The sequence below is a fragment of the Nematolebias whitei genome, chromosome 2, assembly GCF_014905685.2.
Source record: "Nematolebias whitei isolate Nwh7 chromosome 2, NemWhi1, whole genome shotgun sequence".
Classification (NCBI taxonomy): domain Eukaryota; kingdom Metazoa; phylum Chordata; class Actinopteri; order Cyprinodontiformes; family Rivulidae; genus Nematolebias; species Nematolebias whitei.
In genome coordinates, this window is record NC_056499.1 from 58,772,026 (window position 1) to 58,789,905 (window position 17,880).

The 17,880-nt window shown below is 40.0% G+C and overlaps 1 protein-coding gene across 1 annotated transcript in view; it reads left to right on the top strand.

Moving 5' to 3' along the window:
• Positions 1-17,880, top strand: part of LOC119427465 (golgin subfamily B member 1) — a gene marked incomplete in the record, with an annotated part of 127,811 nt that overhangs the window by 52,914 nt on the left and 57,017 nt on the right. Inside the window, 3 exon segments of the mRNA XM_037695091.1 lie at positions 4,450-4,559; positions 7,896-8,064; positions 8,146-8,250. Coding sequence (XP_037551019.1) covers positions 4,450-4,559; positions 7,896-8,064; positions 8,146-8,250 — 384 coding nt within the window.

A 17,880-nucleotide genomic window follows, 5' to 3' on the forward strand; every position in this document is an offset into this window, starting at 1 on the left:
ATATATATATATATATATATATATATATATATTTATCAGATTCCAAAAAAGTTGGGACACTAAACAAATTGTGAATAAAAACTGAATGCAATGATGTGAAGGTGCCAACATCTAATATTTTATTCAGAATAGAACACAAATCACAGATCAAAAGTTTACACTGAGAGAATGTAAAAATGAAAGGGAAGAAATCTGTTGTTTCCAAATTTCATGGCATCAACAAATCCCAAAAAAGTTGGGACAAGTCCATTTCTACCACTGTGTGGCATCCCCCCTTCTTCTTACAACACTCAACAGATGTCTGGGGACAGAGGAGACCAGTGTCTCAAGTTTAGAAATAGGAATGCTCTCCCATTCATGTCTAATACAGGCCTCTAACTGTTCAATCGTCTTGGGCCTTCTTTGTTGCACCTTCCTCTTTATGATGTGCCAAATGTTCTCTATAGGTGAAAGATCTGGACTGCAGGCTGGCCTTTTCAGTACCTGGATCCTTCTCCTACGTAGCCATGATGTTGTGATTGCTGCAGAATGTGGTCTGGCATTATCGTGTTGAAAAATGCAGGGTCTTCCCTGAAAGAGATGACGTCTAGATGGGAGCATATGTTGTTCTAGAACCTGAACATGGTTCTCTGCATTAATGGTGCCTTTCCAGACATGCAAGCTGCCCATGCCACAAGCGCTCATGCAACCCCATACCATCAGTGATGCAGACTTCTGAACGGAGCGTTGATAACAACTTGGGCTATCCTTGTCCTCTCTGGTCCGGATGACATGGCGTCCCAGTGTTCCATAAAGAACTTCAAATCGTGACTCATCTGACCACAGAACAGTCTTCCATTTTGCCACACTCCATTTTAAATGACCCCTGGCCCAGTGCAAACGTCTGAGCTTGTGGAGCTTGCTTAGAAATGGCTTCCTCTTTGCACTGTAGAGTTTCAGCTGGCATCGGCGGATGGCACGGTGGATTGTGTTCACTGACAATGCTTTCTGGAAGTATTCCTGAGCCCATTCTGTTATTTCCTTGACAGTGGCATTCCTGTTTGAGGTGCAGTGACGTTTAAGGGCCCGGAGATCACGAGCATCCAGTAGAGTTTTACAGCCTTGACCGTTACGCACAGCGATTGTTCCAGATTCTCTGAATCTTTTGATGATGTTATGCACGGTTGATGATGATAACTTAAAAGTCTTTGCTATTTTAGTAGCAGTGATGTTTAAGGGCCCGGAGATCACGAGCATCCAGTAGAGTTTTACGGCCTTGACCGTTACGCACAATGATTGTTCCAGATTCTCTGAATCTTTTGATGATGTTATGCACGGTTGATGATGATAACTTCAAAGTCTTTGCTATTTTACGCTGGGTAACACCATTCTGGTATTGTTGCACTATCTTTCTGCACAACAATGGTGGAATTGGTGATCCTCTTACCATCTTGGCTTCTGAGAGACACTGACACTCTGTGAAGCTCTTTTTATACCCAATCATGTTGTCAATTGACCTAATTAGTGTTAATTGGTCTTCCAGATGTTCGTTATATGCTCAATTTACTTTTTCCAGCCACTTGTTGCTACTTGTCCCAACTTTTTTGGGATTTGTTGACACTGAAATTTTGAATCAACATATTTTTCCTTTAAAATGTTACATTTACTCAGATTAAACTTTTGATCTGTCATCTATGTTATATTATGAATAAAATATTGACATTTGCCATCTCCACATCATTGCATTCAGTTTTTATTCACAATTTGTTTAGTGTCCCAACTTTTTTGGAATCCGGTTTGAATATATACAGTGCCTTGCGAAAGTATTCGGACCCCTTGAACTTTTCAACCTTTTGCCACATTTCAGTCTTAAAACATAAAGATATAAAATTTTAAATTTTGTGAAGAATCAACAAGTGGGACACAATTGTGAAGTGGAATGAAATTTATTGGATGTGTCAAACTTTTTTAACAAATAAAAAACTGAAAAGTGGGGCGTGCAACCTTATTCGGCCCCCTTGCATTAATACTTTGTAGCGCCATCTTTTGCTGCAGTTCCAGCTCAAGTCTCTTGGGGTATGTCTCTATCAGTTTTGCACATGAAGACACTGAAGTTCTGCCCATTCTTCCTGCAAAACAGCTCGAGCTCAGTGAGGTTGGATGGAGAGCGTTTGTGAACAGCAGTCTTCAGCTCTTTCCACAGATTCTCGATTGGATTCAGGTCTGGACTTTGACTTGGCCATTCCAACACCCGGATACGTTCATTTGTGAACCATTCCATTGTAGATTTGGCTTTATGTTTTGGATCATTGTCTTGTTGGAAGATAAATCTCCGTCCCAGTCTCAGGTCTCTTGCAGACTCAAACAGGTTTTCTTCCAGAATGGACCTGTTTTTGGCTCCATCCATCTTCCCATCAATTCTGACCATCTTCCCTGTCCCTGCTGACGAAAAGCAGGCCCAAACCATGATGCTGCCACCACCATGTTTGACAGTGGGGATGGTGTGTTCAAGGTGATGAGCTGTGTTGCTTTTACGCCAAACATATCGTTTTGCATTGTGTCCAAACAGTTCGATTTTGGTTTCATCTGACCAGAGCACCTTCTTCCACATGTTTGGTGTCTCCCAGGTGACAAACTTTAAACAACACTTTTCATGGATATCTTTGAGAAATGGCTTTCTTCTTGCCACTCTTCCATAAAGGCCAGATTTGTGCAGTGTACGACTGATTGTTGTCCTGTGGACAGACTCTCCCACCTCAGCTGTAGATCTCTGCAGTTCATCCAGAGTGATCATGGGCCTCTTGTCTGCATCTCTGGTCAGTCTTCTCCTTGTTCCAGATGAAAGTTTAGAGGGACGGCCGGGTCTTAGTAGATTTGCAGTGGTCTGATACTCCTTCCATTTCAATATGATTGCTTGCACAGTGCTCCTTGGGATGTTTAAAGATTGGGAAATCTTTTTGTATCCAAATCCGGCTTTAAACTTCTCCACAACAGTATCTCGGACCTGCCTGGTGTGTTCTTTGGTCTTCATGATGCTCTCTGCACTTTGAACAGAACCCTGAGACTATCACAGAGCAGGTGCATTTATACGGAGACTTGATTACACACAGGTGGATTCTATTCATCATCAGTCATTTGGGACAACATTGGATCATTCATAGATCCTCACTGAACTTCTGGAGTGAGTTTGCTGCACTGAAAGTAAAGGGGCCCAATAATATTGCACGCCCCACTTTTCAGTTTTTTATTTGTTAAAAAAGTTTGACACATCCAATAAATTTCATTCCACTTCACGATTGTGTCCCACTTGTTGTTGATTTTTCACAAAAAATTAAAATTTTATATCTTTATGTTTGAAGCCTGAAATGTGGCAAAAGGTTGAAAAGTTCAAGGGGGCCGAATACTTTCGCAAGGCACTGTATATATATATATTCAATACCCCCCCATCTCCTGTAAGGATATACTGGTGTTATATGATCATCAATATGATTAATCAAATCAGTTAAATTGAACGTTACTGCTCTTTATTCAGAAAATCCACGTCACATCTACATGTCAGGATCTGGTTATTATAGACACAGAATAAAAGTTGAATATGAATATTTTTAAATTTATTACCACACTTATAGTGTTACACACGTTGAGTAGTTGTAAACACTCAAAAGAATACATATGTTGGTTTAGTGCTTACCCAAATATTTAAGGAGTAAACATTTTTAATAATCACATTAAAAGTTAAAAATGTTGACTTTGTGTTTGTTTTTCAAATATATAAGGTGTGAAGGGCAGGGTTTAACTTAAAACACTTTGTAGAATGGTGCTTTATGAAGTTCAGTCCATTTCCTTGCTGACGTTCAGAACTGCCACATTTAATATGGCAGACGTTCTTATGTACCGCTGCAGCGGGCCAGCCCACTCAACAAGGTGTCTACATGTATATGTCTATGGATGAGACTACCTATATGAATAAAGATTTTTTTTTAATCTGACCTAATTACTGAACAGGTCACAATCATGAAATGTGGAGGGGAGGAGAGAACGGGGAGTGGGGGAATGTGATTGCCCGGGTGTGATGAAGCTAAATGCTTTTGGCGGCAAGAAGCTCGTTAGCCCGTCCCAGAAAAATAAAGAATCCATAAATTAGCTGTAGCATTTGTAAGCCGCAGGGTTCAAAGCCTGTGAAAAAAAAGTAGCAGCTTATAGACTGGAAAGTACGCTATATAAAATAAAAACATATTGGTATAATTTTGAACAAAAACCGATTTAATAAAATAACATTTCCAACATTTTTGAGGGATTATAAAATGCCTATACACTATATTTTGAAACAACATTGAAACAACTTCCAGTAACATGTTTGCCTTGATGCTGCTCTCTGGCCAGTCTGCTATCATCTGTGTGTGTGTGCTGTGCACAGTTTTCTTTAATAATTTGTTATTTCACAGTGATGTCACTTTCTATACTCTGCAGAGTGAAACAGAGAAGCTCCAGAGTCAACTTGCCAGTGTTAAAAGTCAGCAGAATAAAGATGCTGAGAAGCATCAGCTGCTGGTTAACAGCCTGAACGAACAGCTCCAAGGGTAAGTTGGAGAGTCAGCTTGACTTGTTTTACAGAACAGATGTATCTCTAGAACTGATTAATGTTTGGAGCCATTTTGATTCAAGATGGCTACCAAAGCTTCCTCATAAAACAAAAAATTAACTATAACTCGGTCATTCTTTGAGATACTGAGCTGAAATTTAGTATGGTTGTAAATGAAAGGGAGTTGTTATACATTCCCTATGTACAGTAAATCAGATATCCAAGATGGCTGCCTTAGCTAAAAGGGAGAAAGTATGATAACTGAGCCGTATTTAGAGCTTTTCAGCTGAAATTTGGCATAGTGTTAGCTCAGAGCCAACCCCAACACATAGGGGCTGTTTACACGGCGCATATTTTGAGAGCATCCGCAGCTTCCTCTCTGCGGTTCTGCTGTTCATTTCCATGACACCAGTGGCCCCTCTCTTTGAATCCGGAGGTTTCTGAACCCACCTTCCAGAATGAAGGTTTTTTGCTGACCCCCCCCATTGATAATGTAAACATCTCCTGCTGAGGCTTTGTGTTAAACCGGACCGACAGGATATTTCTATCAACATGGCAGCGGACACACTGCTTTCTGAACCTCGACTGATGGAATATATTTTTAATCTCGTAGTTAATCTACGTCAGATTCCAGGTGCTGTGACCGACATCTGTGTTGGAAGAGACACAGTCTGATCCAGTTCTACTGTCACTGTTTATAGAACGAGGCACGCGCACACGTCGCACTGCAATATAACATACTGAATGTGCTAAATAATAAGTTTAATAATAATAAACAGTATTTACATTAGTGTGAGAGATATAATGAAGCTCTCTGAGCTAAATGAAGCTATCTAATGTGATTAAAATGATTCTAAACATATTGCGTGTTACTAAAGTTGAAAGTGAAGACATCAGGTTTACTTTTTATTTATTTATTCAACACCACAAACTGTATGTTGTTATGACGGGAGCTAGCTGTGGGTCACCGGACCCAGAAACCCGCCTCCAGGCCACGTCGCTTCCCTGGCTCGAACCTCCCTCAGAAGCGGTAACCCACACTAACAATAAATCAAGGAGATGTGAATTAAGTTTTATCAATTATATTAAATCGAGGCAGGAAAAGGTTTCAGTTTACAGTGCTGGTCTCTCCGTTCTATGGCGCTAGCAGAAACTGGACGGGGACAGATGTCCCGTGTCATTACTCATTTATAGGGTCTTGTCTTCTCCTTCGCAGAAGGAGAGCTCAACTTGTCAGTGTATGAGGGGGCGTGACTAAGTGTGATCTCAATGGATCTTATGTGATTTAACATGTATGGAAATATGAGACGGTGCTTCAAAAGCCTTTCTATGTGATGTAGCACGCAGAAATAAACTCTATTCCTTGACTATTATTGAATCCCAGGGAGACTCTTTTTAGAGTTGCTGGCCCAGTTTAACCCAGTCAGAACCGGGTCATAATTTCAATATAATCCCGTCTCTAAGCAGATCAAAACCCCAGAACCAGTCTAGATAAATATCTGACAATGTCACACAAACACTGATAATTAAACAGAACACACTATTAAAAACACGTTAACTGTAAACTACATTAATGAACTGGACTCTTGTTTTCATCCTGGACTCTGGACCCACGTTGTTCATCTGGCTCGTTCAGGCTGTCACTCCTTTGATTAATGCAGCTTAAAACATTAAATGGATTCAATAAAAGAACTGAGGGGAATTTTAAATAAATAGTTCATCCAACATCTCTCTCTTCGACATCCTCCTGCACTGCACCTGGGCCGAGCCTCATTCAGAACCGGTCCGCTTGGTGGGAGGACAGCTTCTTCTTCTTTCAGGAAAAATAAAAATAAAAACTCAATTGGTTGTTGTGTGATCGAAGTAAACGCAAGCAAACATTATTAAGAACGTTGATTTACCTGCTGTAAATCAGCTGTTGATTATCACGGAGTCAAGTCCAACATCGCCGACTGTGTTCTGGTCCACTCAGTGACCGGTGTGGAGCTGTTAGATGAAGCGGTGCCACTTGGCGTCAAATCTGTCGACTCTTATCAAAATCCAGCTTTAACTTGTTGCTAAGTTGTTGTTAGCTGAACTTTTAGCCCAGAGGAAAGGAGCGGGCCGAGGCAGCACGCATTAGGTGAAGGTACAAAATTCACAGCGCCGACTAATGACCCGGCATGGTAACTACAGCGGATTCAGTGGGGTGGGGGGGGATTCCTCCGGATGCATGTAAACACTAAATTCGTCCGTGTCAACGCGGATCTTTTCCTCTAATTAACATATGAAAAAAACTGTTCCCCCCCATCGTGTCCATGTAAATAGGGCCATATTACTGTTAAGGACGGGAGCTGGCTGCTGGCCACCCGATCTGGAAACCCCCTCCAGCCCACGTCCTTACTCCCGGCTCGAACCTTCCTCAAAAGTGGCAACTATACTAATCAATAAATCAAGGAAACGTCAATTAAGTTTTATCAAATTATATTAGAAAAGGCAGTAAAAGATTACAATTCACAGCACTGGACTCTATTCAGTCCGTGACGCCACAGACCCAAAGAGCCCCGATGTCCCATGTCATCATTAATTTATAGGGTCCTAGACTCCGCCTTTTGCAGAAGGGGAGCTCAACCTATCAGTGTATGAGGGGGCGTGGCTAAGTGTGATCTCAGGGATCTTATGTGTACTGACGTGTTAGGAAATATGAGACGGTGCTTCAAAGCCTTTCTACGTGATGTGGCAAACAGATCAAACTCTATTCTGTGAGATATTGAATCATCAGGGAGACTCTCTTAAGAGTTTGCTGGCCCAGTTTAACCCAGTCAGAACCGGGTCACAATTTCATTATAATCCCGTCTCTGAGCAGATCAAAATCATAAGACCAGTCTGGATTGAAAATATCTTAACAGTACTGTCAAATCAAAAATTTAAATTGGCAACAGCCTGGCAGTCCCCGTAAAAAGTTTCTCCAGGAACTTTCTAGTTGGGATTAATACATTAGCTGTACAAATTTAGAATTTCCTTTACTGCAGGGCTATAAATAAATTCAGTATTTGGTACAGAAAAGTGTAGCTGTACAGGAAACTTAAAATTGATGAGCAATGCTAATGTGCTGAAATTTGGTGTAGTAGTAGCTGAAAGTCAGTTACTACACACATTCTGAGTCTGACATCTCACAACGTGGATCACGTGTTTTTAATTTTGAGATTTAACTAAAACGCCCACGATTGTCATTTCTAAGTGGTAGATGGTCTTAGTGTAAAACTTAAGCATGAAAGGCAGCAGCTAATGTTCATTCTTTCGAGGAATATGAGTCCTGTAATGTAATTCATAGTGGTTTTTTTTCTTGCTGTAGACTGACTGACACACAAGAGTGCCTGGAAAGTTCCCTCATTGAGAAGGAGAATACATTGTCCAGGACGTCTGAGAAACTTGAGCTCATCGATAGCCTCAGAGAAGTGCTGAGCCAGAAGGAGATTCAGTGCAGAGAGTTGTCTGACAAGCTGCTTCAAGCAACGCACAGTGTAAGAAGCAATGCTCTTTTTTTCATTTTTCACATAATAAAATTATGCTGCTCATTAAGAATGTATATATTTTTTTTGCAGCTAGAGAACAGCACCAAAAAATGCAGCAGCTTTGAAAAGCAGTGCTCTGAACTGAAAACAGAAGTTGTTGACCTCAAGCAAAAGCTCAACGTGATGAAGGACAAGGTGCGCATCCTATTTCAATTTCAATTCAGTTTATTTATATAGCGCCAAATCACAACAAAGGTGTCTCAGAGCACTTTACAGAAACATTTAAATACATTTTAAAAAGCCAATTAGTGAAGTTGTCTATCTAAGGAAGCCAGCAGACTCGTTGAATCTTCACTTCGTCGCAGTCTCCCACCCTGACTGAACACAAAGGAGCAGTGGAAAGGAAAAACTCCCTTTAACAAGAAGAAACCTCCAGCAGAACCAGGCTCAGGAGAGGCGGCGATCTGCTTTGACCGGCTGGTTGAGAGGACAGGAAGGAGAGACAGACGAGCACAGAATGACAGGTGTAGGTGCAGGAGTACCCCTATTGAAAGAAAGACAAAACACGTTAAGAATGGAAAAAAATACAAATACAAAACAGGTAGATTAAGTAATGACAGCAGCAGAGTGAGCTGCGATGACGTCAGAGGGAAAAGAGGTCTGAATGGACAGGCAGGCGTGGATCATCACACATAGGCAGGAAATCAAAACATATCCAAGGATTTAAGTTAGAATCGATGGTCTGAAGTAGAGGATATTTTTTCGGGAGTACCGCGGGTCACGTGATTCCGGCGGGATTCCAGCGGGACCGGAGTCAACCTCAATGTAACTCACATGGCCGGGACGTGACCAGACTGGAAGCTAACGGGAACAGACAGGAGCGGGAACCGATCAAAAACAAAAAAGGAAAATGAAACAACAACAAAAAAAATAACTGGGCGCAGCTTTTTTGTAGTTTTCTTTGAGTAAGCCTTCACTTTAACACAAGTCAAAAGAACTACATTGCCCAAAAGTCAACTGTTCCAGCCGTAGCTTTTCACGGAGCAGCGAAGTCTCCAGCAAAGAAATCGAGGAGTAGCTGAAAATAGTTTGCAACACAAGGTAAGAAGTAACTGTCTGTCTATTAAACTCACAGAACAGGCAGGAAAGTGTCAAATAACCTGAACTGCATGAGAGTTGTGTTGGTGCTGTGCTGCTTTAAACATCTCAGCTGCAGTGAGGAGCTGCTGTTTACCGTCAGTAAATGAACAGAATCAAACAGCGCATTTTTCTCCACCTTGTCCCTTTTAATTTAAAAATTATGTTCTGCTTTGTTATGTGGGTTTTTAAGTTAAAATTTTCATTATCTGTCGCTGTTTGTAATGTAAAAAAACCCAAAAAAACCCCGAATTCTTCCTGGTTAAAGTGCACGCATTCTCCGGTAAAAATATCCCAGTTTTTATATGAAAGACTGGTTGCATAAATATTATAATAATTGTTTCAGTTTTAGATTTAAGATATGATGTGTACAATTATGCTGTTGTGTTAAATTTTAGGCCAAGAGCTGATTTTTCTCAGTCCATTTCTTCACACCAGGGGTGATTCTAGGAGCCCTGTTTAGGAGTCTTAGCCCCCCAGTGTTGACAATGGCTCCTGGCTTGAACCACGCAGTGTGAATTATCATTAGAATTATTGTAGGGGGGACATATTGGTGCGAGGTCTGTGGGTCCTCCCCCATAACTTTTTGAATAAAGCAGCTGCTATTTCCTGCATTCTGGTGTATTTTAACAGGTTTAAAACATCTATGTTTACCTACATAAGTAAATACTTGATTCAATAACTGTTTTAGAAAGCATGTCACAACAAGAAGTAGCACTAAGCTTTTTGTTTGTCTTTAATTTAATTTAATTGTTCTACCTAACACAGGAGGCTGTTAACTCTGGAAGCAAGCTGTTAAACAGCTTTAGACACAAAGACTCTTGTCTGTAAATGATGGTCTGGAGTCTGGGAAGATTCACGACATCATGCTTCACCCAAACGAGCTCGTTACCTCGACCACATGGACTGAACTTCTTGAGGACGTCGTCCAATGTATAATAATGCCTTTAAACATTTTTATTTGTTGAGTTCTCTGTTTGGTACATTATTTTTTTGTTTGTTTATTTAAACAATTTAAAACATGACAGTGATGTCACTGTTTAAAGGAAACAACTGTTCAATAAATTAGTAAAATGCAACTTGTTCTGTTTGGGTTCTTTCATCTAAGGTAGACATGGTGTGACCCATGGACTGGTTTAGATTTGTTGTTTTTACTGTAACTGACCTTCAAAAGAGCCAGAAACAGACTCAGCAGCTGATCCTCCGTAGAAAACTTATATGGATTACAGGCCATGTATTATTTGTTTTGTGACGTTTAGTGAAGGTTTTTGTTTGGATTAAGGAAATAAATGTCTCTATTTCACCACAGATGAACTGTTCCTGTTGCCATATCTTTTGAAATAAAACTGCACAACACAAAGTAATTTAAACAGGAATGGGTAGAAGATCAAATCAAATTCAATGTATTTCCTAAAAATTAAATGAAAAACAGGAGCAGGACAGGAGTGGGAGTGATTCTGAACAGGAGCAGGAGTCATGTTACCAGGAGTGGGACAGGACAGGATTAATTTTTTTAACTCTGGACCAGGAGTGGGACAGGAGTGAAAATCCATTCCCGTGTCATCCTCTAGTCTGAAGACAGAGCAGGCATGGAGGTCCAGATACCCCATCGTGGGCAGAAGGATCCAGCTTATGCCAGGCAAAGGGGAGGAATTCATGTTTGAAACTGGTCAGGAATGGAGCAGGAACAAAAACGCTGAATTACTTAAGGAATGAGGCGATCAGGCAATCTGCAGACACTGGGGAGTGCTTAAGAAACTCAGCACACAAAAATAAATAAATAAAAGCACAGCACAAAATAATTTATTTAAAATAAATTATTTTAAATGATTTAGCATCTGCTGCTGCAGGTTGGGGTGACTGGCCATTCTGAGCATCAGGACATTTCCCAGTGGCCTGGCCATTTGCCAAGGGGGTGGTTGCGCTTGATTATTTAAAATAAGTATTGCTGCTCATGCAGCATGGATTGTTTATATAAAATTGTACAGTATTTAAATTTAAATTGTTTATTTACACAGAAGGAGGGAGATTGGGAGTGAAACCGGTGATCAGTGTGATTGCAGCGGAAAAGTGGGCGTGGCAGAGAATGGCAGCTGGCAGTGAGCAGAGATCATGACCAAACTTCTGTAAGAGTGAGGTTCTCCCTGCACCTGTGGGCCTCACACAGGTGCTAAATCATTTAAAATAATTTATTTAAAATAAACAATCCATGCCACTGGTGTGGCTCATCAGTCAATCAGCCGATTGTATGTCATGTCTAATCTTACTGTGAAAACCCGCAAAAGAGCGAGTCTGTGAAAGTTGAAACGCGAAGTTGCGAGGGACTACTGTATTGAGAAATTTTTAATGGTTTGGATAGTAAAATTATGCTTTTTGAGTTTACTTAGTTGCAGTTATCCTCCTACTTTTGAATCAAAATGACTCCTAAGTAGAGCCCAGCCGATATATTGGTAAGGCTGATAATTTTGGCCAGTATAGGCATTTGGGGACCTATCTGTATTGTCCGATAATGGTCCCATTATCGGCCGATATAAACACTTCTAATTTTCACCTCTAAAATGCTGGAGCTTGTTGTAATTGTACAATGTATCCAGCAGAAGGTGCATGAAGACTACTTTCAAGTTGTGGCCGTTCACTTTAAGTTTCAAGTTGTGTTTATTTGTCATATGCAAGGTTAACACAAGGTTAACAGTACAATGAAATGCTTAGGATGAGAAGAACTTATTTGACTCGCTAAAAATTAAACAAACAAACAAACTACAAAATACTAAAGCTTGCAATAAGGGTACAAAAATAAAGTACCAAAAAGTGAAAAGGTAATTATATTTAGAAGGTCCCAAAGAGAGATAGTAAACAACAACATGGTAGAATATAATGGTAATAATTAAAAAGGTAGTTATATAAGCTAAAATGCACATTATATATATATATATAGGTCCTTCTCAAAAATTAGCATATTGTGATAAAGGTCATTATTTTCCATAATGTAATGATAAAAATGAAACTTTCATATATTTCAGATTCATTGCACACCAACTGAAATATTTCAGGTCTTTAATTGTTTTAATACTGATGATTATGGCATACAGCTCATGAAAACCCAAAATGCCTGTCCCAAAAAATTAGCATATTTCATCCCACCAATGAAAGACAAGTGTTTTTAATACAAAAAACGCCAACCTTCAAATAATCATGTTCAGTTATGCACTCAATACTTGGTCGGGAATCCTTTTGCATGAATGACTGCTTCAATGCGGCGTGGCATGGAGGCAATCAGCCTGTGGCACTGCTGAGGTGTTATGGAGGCCCAGGATGCTTCGATAGCGGCCTTAAGCTCATCCAGAGTGTTGGGTCTTGCGTCTCTCAACTTTCTCTTCACAATATCCCACAGGTTCTCTATGGGGTTCAGGTCAGGAGAGTTGGCAGGCCAATTGAGCACAGTAATACCATCGTCAGTAAACCATTTACCAGTGGTTTTGGCACTGTGAGCAGGTGCCAGGTCGTGCTGAAAAATGAAATCTTCATCTCCATAAAGCTTTTCAGCAGATGGACGCATGAAGTGCTCAAAAATCTCCTGCTAGCTGCATTGACCCTGCCCTTGATAAAACACAGTGGACCAACACCAGCAGATGACATGACACCCCAGTGACTGTGGAAACTTGACACTGGACCTCAAGCAATGTGAACTCTGTGTCTCCTCTCTTCCTCCAGACTCTGGGACCTTGATTTCCAAAGGAAATGCAAAATTTACTGTAATCAGAGAACATAACTTTGGACCACTCAGCAGCAGTCCCAGGCGAGATGCTTCTGACGTAGTCTCTTGTTCAAGAGTGGCTTGACCTGAGGAATGCGGCACCTGTAGCCCATTTCCTGCACACGCCTGTGCACGGTGGCTCTGGATATTTCTACTCCAGACTCAGTCCACTGCTTTCGCAGGTCCCCCAAGGTCTGGAATCGGCCCTTCTCCACAATCCTCCTCAGGGTCCGGTCACCTCTTCTCGTTGTGCAGCGTTTTCTGCCACACTTTTCCCTTCCCACAGACTTCCCACTGAGGTGCCTTGATACAGCACTCTGGGAACAGCCTATTCGTTCAGCAATTTCTTTCTGTGTCTTACCCTCTTGCTTGAGGGTGTCAATGATGGCCTTCTGGACAGCAGTCAGGTCGGCAGTCTTACCCATGATTGCGGTTTTGAGTAATGAACAAAGCTGGGAGTTTTTAAAAGCCTCAGGAATCTTTTGCAGGTGTTTAGAGTTACGTCGTTGATTCAGATGGTTAGGTTAATAGCTTGTTTAGAGAACCTTTTCATGATATGCGAATTTTTTGAGACAGGCATTTTGGGTTTTCATGAGCTGTATGCCATAATCATCAGTATTAAAACAATTAAAGACCTGAAATATTTCAGTTGGTGTGCAATGAATCTGAAATATATGAAAGTTTCATTTTTATCATTATATTATGGAAAATAATGACCTTTATCACAATATGCTAATTTTTTGAGAAGGACCTAATATATATATATATATATATATACACATACATACATATACATTATATATACATGTATACACTATATATACAGACCCTTTCCAAAAAATTAGAATATCATGGAAAAGTAGTTTAACTTCCATAATTCCATTCAAAAAGTTAATCTTAATAGATGATAGATTCATGTCCCACAATTAAAACTATTTCAAGTATTTATTTGTTTATTTTTACATAATTTGGGCTTCCAGCTCATGAAACTCACGAAAACAGGATTTCAAAAAATTAGAATACTGTGGAGAAATTGGCCCAAATTTTTCATGGCATGAATGTTTTAAACTGAGTGTGACACTGATCATCTACTAAACTCAAAGCACCTGCACAGGTTTCCCCAGGTGTCATTAAATTGCTTCAGTTTCGTTCAATTCTCTGTTTGGTTCAATATGGGGAAGACTGCAGACATAACAACTGGCCAGAAGATCATCATTGATGCCCTCCATTGGATGGGTAAGCCACAAAAGTTCATAGCTAAGGAGGCTGGCTGTTCACAGAGTGCTGTGTCCAAGCATCTCAATGGAAAGTCTAGTGGAAGGGCAAAATGTGGCAGAAGATGCACCAGCTAAAGAGATGATTGTGGGCTTCAGTGGATTATCAAACAGAGAAGATTCCAGAATCTGGCAGAGATCCAGAAAGAGTGGAATGAGGCGGAGTCACAGCTTCAAAAACCACCACATTCAGACACATCCGGGAGATGGACTACAACTGTCGGGTTCATCGGTCCTCTTTTCCGATGAAAGTAAAGTGTTTCATGCAGAAATCAAGGTCCAAGGGTTTGGAGGAAGAAGGGTGAGGAACAGAACCCATACTGTTTGAGGTCCAGTGTGAAATATCCACAGTCAGTCATGATTTGGGTGCAATGTCCGGTGCAGGTGTTGGTAAACTCTGCTTTCTTAAATCCAACGTCTCCTTAACAGTCTACCAGAATGTTTTACAGGACTTCATGATTCCTTCTGCTGTGGATCTGTATGGAGATGCAGATTTAATCTTCCAGCAGGACCTGGTCCCTGCCCATGCTGCCAGAAGCACCAAAACCTGGTTTGATGCCCATGCCACAGTGCTTGACTGGCCAGCCAATTCACCAGACCTAAACCCCATTGAGAATCTATGGGGTGTTCTCAAGAGGAAAATGAGGGACACCAGACCCAACAACAAAGAAGAGCTGACATCAAGCATCAAGGACATTTGGACTTCCATAACTCCCAGTCAATGCCACAGGCTGATTGTCTCAATGCCACGTCGCATCCTGGAGGTGATTAAAGCAAAGGATTCCCAAGTATTGAAGATTGACATATCATTTTGAAAGTACCATATTTTAATTGATTTGTTGTGATCCTAATTTATGTCTTTTTTTTTTCTGCAAAAACTGAGAAGTAGTGTGGGCTGATGTCTTCACAGTATTCTAATTTTTTGAAATCCTGCTTTTGTGGGTTTCATGAGCTGAAAGCTCAAATTATGTAAAAAATAAACAAATAAATACTTGAAATAATTTAAATTGTGGGCCTTGAATCTATCATCTATTAAAGATGAACTTTTTGAATGGAATTATGGAAGTTAAACAACTTTTCCATGATATTCAAATTTTTTGGAAAGGGTCTATAAATAAATTACAAAATATATATATGTATTCAATTCAATTCAGTTTATTTATATAGCGCCAAGTCACAACAAAGTTGTCTCAGGGCACTTTACAGAAACATTCACATAAAAGCCAATTAGTAAAGTTCTCTATCTAAGGAATCCAGCAGACAAGATGAATCTTGGCTTCGTTGCAGTCTCCCATCCTGAGCAAGCACAGTGGCAACAGTGGAAAGAAAAACTCCCTTTTAAAAGGAAGAAATCTCCAGCAGAACCAGGCTCAGGACAAGAGACCATCTGCTTTGACCGGCTGGTTGAGAGGACAGGAAGGAGAGACAAACGAACATAGAATGGTAGGTCCAGGTCCAGGTCCAGGTATAGGTCCAGGTCCAGGAGTATCTGAAAGACAAAAACACATGTTAAGGATAGAAAAAATAATTACAAATACAAAACAGGTTGAGCAGAGTAAGTAAAGACAGAAGTAGAGTGAAAACTGTGGTCAGTTTGTCCTCCAGCAGTCTAAGCCTATAGCAGCATAACTAAGGGACAGCTCAGGAAACCCAAGCCGACCCTAACTATAGGATTTAGCAAAAAGGAAAGTCTTAAGTCTAGTTTTAAAACTGGACAATGTGTCAGCCTCACGGACAGAGATTGGAAGTTGGTTCCACAAGAGAGGAGCCTGATAACTGAAAGATCTGCCTCCCATTCTGTTTTTGTAAACTCTAGGAACCACAAGTAAACCTGCAGCCTGAGAGCGAAGTGCTCTGATAGGAAAATATGGAACAATAAGATCTGTAATATAAGATGGAGCTAGGTTGTTGAGAGCTTTGTAGGTTAGAAGTAAGATTTTGAATTCTATTCTGGACTTGACAGGGAGCCAATGGAAAGAAACTAATACTGGAGAGATATGATCTCTCCCAGTAACTCCAGTTAAGACTCTGGCAGCAGCATTTTGGATCAACTGAAAAGGTTTTAAAGAAGTATTTGGACATCCAGATAATAAACCATTGCAATAGTCCAGTCTAGACGTGACAAATGCATGGACCAGTTTTTTTGCATCATCTTTAGATCAGATGTTTCTAATGTTAGTGATATTACGCAGGTGGAAGAAGGAGGTTCTAGTAACGTTTTTAATGTGGGGGATAAAAGACATGTCCTGATCAAAAATAACACCAAGATTTTTAACATTAGAGCTGGAGGACAGATTAATGCATCTAAGGAGGGAGAAAGACTGAAAAATTCATTCCTAAGGTGCTCAGGTCCAAAAACCAAAACCTCAGTCTTGTCTGTGTTCAACAGGAGAAAATTAAGAGTCATCCAGGTTTTTATGTCTTTAAGACATGCTTGTAGTCTAAGTAGCTGATATGATTCATTGGGTTTAATGGACAAATATAATTGTGTGTCATCAGCATAACAATAGAAATTTATCCCATGCTGTTTAATAACTTTACCTAATGGAAGCATATATAAAGTAAAGAGTATTGGCCCAAGTACTGAGCCCTGAGGAACTCCATGACTAACTTTGGTGTATGAAGAAGATTTATTATTTACATTTACAAACTGGAATCTATCAGATAGATATGATTTAAACCATTTTAGAGCTGTTCCTGTAATTCCAATATCATATTCAAGCCTCTGTAGTAAAATATTGTGATCAACTGTATCAAATGCAGCACTGAGGTCTAACAGGACCAGTATAGACACAAGTCCATTGTCTGAGGCCATGAGAATATCATTAGTTACTTTTACTAGTGCTGTTTCTGTGCTATGATGAGCTCTAAACCCTGACTGAAACTCTTCAAACAGATTATTTCTTTGTAGATGTTCACGCAACTGACCTGCAACTATTTTCTCTAGAATTTTTTAGATGAAAGTTAGATTAGATATAGGTCTATAGTTGGCCAGAATTTCTGAATCAAGATCAGACTTCTTAAGTAAAGGTTTAATTACAGCAACCTTAAAGCACTGTGGTACATAACCATCCATTAAAGACAAATTAAGTAGATCCAAAATGTGGATATTAATTAGTGGAAATACCTCTTTAAACAGTCTGGTTGGGATGGGATCTAGCAGGCATGTGGATGGTTTGGATGAGGTTATTATTTTTGACAAGTCAGAGCTCAACAGGACAAAAACTGTCCAAACATAAATCAGGCTCTAGTGAAATTTTTAAAGTTGCTTCATTGGACAGGGGACTAGAGACAGTAGAAGGAAGGATGGTTTGAATTTTCTCTCTAATTGAAATAATTTTATTTATAAAGAATCTGATGAAGTCATCACTACTTATAGTTGTAGGGATACATGGTTCAACAGAAATGGGACTTTTAATTAGTCTAGCAATAGTACTAAACAGAAACCTAGGGTTATTTTTATTCTCCTCTATTAAAGATGAGTAATATAAAGTTCTAGCTTTACGGAGAGCTTTTTTATATGTTAGCAGACTATCTTTCCAAGTTAAATAATATTCTTCAACATTAGTAGAGCGCCATTTTCTCTCCTGGTTTCTAGATGCCTGCTTTAAAGTACGTAACTCAGAATTGAACCAAGGAGCCAGTTTCCTCTGATTGATT